The sequence below is a fragment of the Mus pahari genome, unplaced genomic scaffold (genome assembly GCF_900095145.1).
Source record: "Mus pahari unplaced genomic scaffold, PAHARI_EIJ_v1.1 scaffold_8836_1, whole genome shotgun sequence".
Taxonomy (NCBI): Eukaryota; Metazoa; Chordata; class Mammalia; order Rodentia; family Muridae; genus Mus; species Mus pahari.
In genome coordinates this window covers 46,428-50,285 of record NW_018393108.1, presented here as the reverse complement: position 1 = coordinate 50,285, position 3,858 = coordinate 46,428, and the positions used below count along the sequence as shown (strand labels likewise).

At 36.5% G+C, this 3,858-nt stretch overlaps 1 protein-coding gene across 1 annotated transcript; it reads left to right on the top strand.

Moving 5' to 3' along the window:
- Nucleotides 1-417: 417 nt before the first annotated feature.
- On the top strand, nucleotides 418-2,732 carry LOC110315357. Its single transcript, XM_021189436.1, has 2 exons — nucleotides 418-446; nucleotides 1,988-2,732. Exons 1-2 carry the CDS (start codon nucleotides 418-420, stop codon nucleotides 2,730-2,732), a joined length of 774 nt encoding a protein of 257 aa, XP_021045095.1.
- Nucleotides 2,733-3,858: the final 1,126 nt, after the last annotated feature.

Sequence of the window (3,858 nt, the reverse complement as noted above, 5' to 3'; positions counted from 1 at the left end):
CAGGCTACTGATAGACATTAGTTCCACTTGAGTAAATCTTCCTGAATATCATAAGTGTCAGAAGCCCAATGTGTGAATACTTTGTCTTCATGTCCTGCACTCTATAACTAACAGATGTTGTACTTGTGAATTAATGATTCTGTGTTTTTCCCTATGTATTAAATGAGACTGATAGCAGTGTGGGTAACATTGGAGTGTCACTACTATCCTGAGGTGTTTAAAGTAGGTTCAAGATAAGCAAAGCATGAGCTATTAATGGAACTATTGGTGCGAGTCCAACAGTAAGCAAGACTTTGTTATGAGCAGTTAACATATGCCTAACAGAACATCTTCCATTTAGTTTCTTTAGCACTACTTGTGACTCTCTCTCTGATATTTCCAGTGACTTAGAAGACTGATGATATTGTCATCCTCCAAATGGATTGCTATACCTTCAACACTAAAAGGTAAAGTATGACATATGAAGCTTTCTATTTGGTTCTTTACGAAAACCTTGTATCTACCCTTGAGTTTCAGACTAGAACAATACCACATCCTGACAAGCTAGCTAGTTTGTCTGGTACAAAATTATTCTACATCCTACTTTCATTTCTCCTTCAAAGCATAGTGGTCCTGCAGTCTGCTACTTCAGGTATGCCTTGACAAGAAAGAGCTTATGTTGATTCCCAATAAATTTCCATAAATAGCAAGCCTATAATGTTTATTATATTTCCCATGTGGTACTTTTACTGTCTTGACTCTTTTAGAAAGCACATTCCACAGGAGATTTTGGAATGGTAGTTAGCTGACAGTTAATCTCTCCTTGAAAGGAGATTCCCTAGTACAGACCCCTCAATGTTCTGCATGTATAATGGCCATGATGTTATGCACATTCTGGAATCATTGAAGATCTTATCCTTTTTCTTTTCTTTTAAAGGACACATCAGAATGTCTTCTCAGTATGATTTTCTCATTTTTCTATTAGTATACTCATAGACCTGATTTGAAAGATCGCAATAAAATTTTCATAGTAAAAGTATGAAGTATTATTTTTCAGTCAATGATGCTATTAGCTCAGGAAAAAACCTCTAGATCCATTATATGTTGCACCACAATGAAGTCAATTCACAAAGTGCAATATTGAATAAAAAGTGGATACAGGATGCACATTTTCATTATTCATCATCTTTCATATACATATAACAGTTTTGATGATGTAGCAATTCAATTCACTACCTCAGATATAGTAGGAAATCAGCATCATACCATGAAGTTTTCCAGGAAACTAGTTATAAATTGAAATTTAAGCTTGTTTTCACATGGATTTTAATTATGAAATGTTTCACATCTTATTCCACAGAAATGCACACCCATTAGGATAATATCTATAGAATTATGACAGTGTCTTCTCCTTGATCTACTTAACACACCTATTGTTCCATCCTGTTCATATCTTTTGGTATTTAAAAAGTCACATATGCTTTTGCTTGAGTTGAATGGGCCCAGTATGTGTATTATTTTTCTTTTGTCTCTTTTCTCTCAAGAGATATACAGATATTAATGTGCTCTTGTAAGGATTATGCAATAATCCACTACATTAAGTTGAGCTTTCCTGTTTGGAATACTCACTGAGGTTTTTATGTATTTTTTGTTTCCCAAAGCGATCTGCAATAAGCAGCACCTTAAATGATATTTCAAACTCTTATTTCACCACAAATTTAAGTATTGAAATGGATAATAAAGAAACAACATAGAAAAATTTGGAGAATACTATGAAATTATTTTCCAAATATCTTACAATGGAAATGCCTGCCACAATCACAGATAGCAAGTCTTCTTATTCATAGTTAACTAGTGTATAGAAGCCTGACATGTATAGTTCACTTAAATACAGCACTGAAATAGCAGGGGCATGGAATGAGCACTTCATACCTGTATACTATGACTCATTCAGTTTTCCACATTTGTGTTCCTGGTTGATTCTATTATTGTACTGTCTCATCTTCAGATTTTCAGGGGTGAAGGAGTGGATCTTCAGAGTGACTGGCTTCCTTTGCAGCCTCTTATCTTCGGGGCTTGGAATAATTCTTGCAAACAGCAAATACTGGCGCCTCTGGGAATTTGACAATAATGTTGTCCAACTTGTTTATATTGGACTTTGGGAAGCTTACTATCATTGGGAATTTAACTTCCCTGATCCTGAGACCATAATTCTGGTACACAGCCCTATCAACTCGACCTGGACAATATCACCTGAATTTCAATGTGCACGGAGCCTGATATTACTGGCAATGCTGATAAAACCTATTGTTGTGATTTTTAGCTCAGCAGCCATTAAGGTCAGCATAATCAAAGCCGCAGTCCCCGAGATTCAGATAGTGTGCTACAAGTGCTCTGTCTTAATTCTGATCCTCAGCAGCCTTTGTACCATTATTTCTGTGACCTGGAACCATGTAGTAGATCTCTATGGAGAAACCACCCTTGACTTTCCACCAACCTTTCCAGTTAAGAAAGAAGCCCTGATTAAAAAACACAGCACTCACGTGTTTCCAATGGGGCTCGTGACAACCACTCTGTCACTCTTGGGTGTGATTATGTTCCTCTATGAGATAAGGTCACTGAAATGTCAGAAGAAGCTGAATGCCCAGCAAGCTTCCAAACAGGATGATCACAGGTCCATAGATGTGTGTGCTTGTGTTTGCAAAATGTGCCAGGAGACTCCCGGACCCCTACGCCCCACAGTACTCCTGTAATTATTTACTCAGATAAAATAAAATATCGCATTGATTTTCAGGGTATGTCTGAAGTTTTATCTTCTTTCTGTTGAATGTGCTGTCTTCCTTAAAGGTATTCACATCCTATACTCTGTATTCTAAGATGATGTGTTTAGGCATAAATCAAGGAACCAGACCTAGGTTAGAGGTTTGTTTTTAAATAAAACATAACACCCAGGCATTCATGCATATATCATAGTGGGGGCACTTAACACTTAATGTGTACTGAATGGAGAACAGTACTTGCAGCCTGTTATCACTGCTGAAAGTTCTTCTTGAATAAAAGAAGACAAACAGTTCACTGGGTATTCTTAGTGCTCTGAAAACTCCCCCCGATGGAATTTTCGGAAATGCCCAGTCATTTCCAATGTGTTCTGAGGCAGAGAAGTGTTCCATGTAGGGAACAACTCGGTAGGATATGGGCATGAGTCATGTATATGGAAGCTCTAAGAAGGTTAGTGTATTAGACTAAATATTGCTAAGTGCAAAATAATGCCGTGGATCCACTCAGTACCAAAGAGTAGACAAGTGCTCCCACAGAATTAATGAAATATTCCCTTCAAACTAGAGAGATGTAGAGGGTGCTGATGTTTTAATGCAGCAGAGGAGACAAAGAGTCAGCAAAACAAGGGAGAGAATCAGGAGATTATATTTCGGGGAATCTCGCATCTCTGACTGACTAGCAATTAGATTGTTTCTGCAGTTCTGACTTACTAGCAATCAGACAGTTTATTTATACAGGTTTCAGAGAACAAAGTGAGACTAATGAGTATTCAAGAAGTAGAGATTATGTTTGATGTTTTTCATTACATGTCCAGGGTTACAAATTCAGCCACAGTTGGAAAATATAAGGAGAATATATTTTATTTTTATTATCAGTCCTATGCCTCCAATTTAAAGACAGTAATGATTGTCTCTTCCACATCAAACAAATGTATTATATGAGAGCTTCTCTTCAGGTCAGCGATGTTTCCATTTATAAAGTACTTCTGCAAACCAGAAATTATCTGAATGAGTCTTTTTATAAATAGTAAATAGTAATATCTAATTTCTTTTATTATGTTTCACTATTCACACTATAAGTAGGAAAAATTTATTTTCATCA

What these genes read in the sequence shown, in the direction of transcription:
- LOC110315357 (XM_021189436.1), top strand. Translation starts at nt 418, where the DNA reads ATGGATTGCTATACCTTCAACACTAAAAG. An exon ending in TATACCTTCAACACTAAAAG is followed by an intron (nt 447 to 1,987) that starts GTAAAGTATGAC and finishes TCTCATCTTCAG; the next exon opens with ATTTTCAGGGGTGAAGGAGT.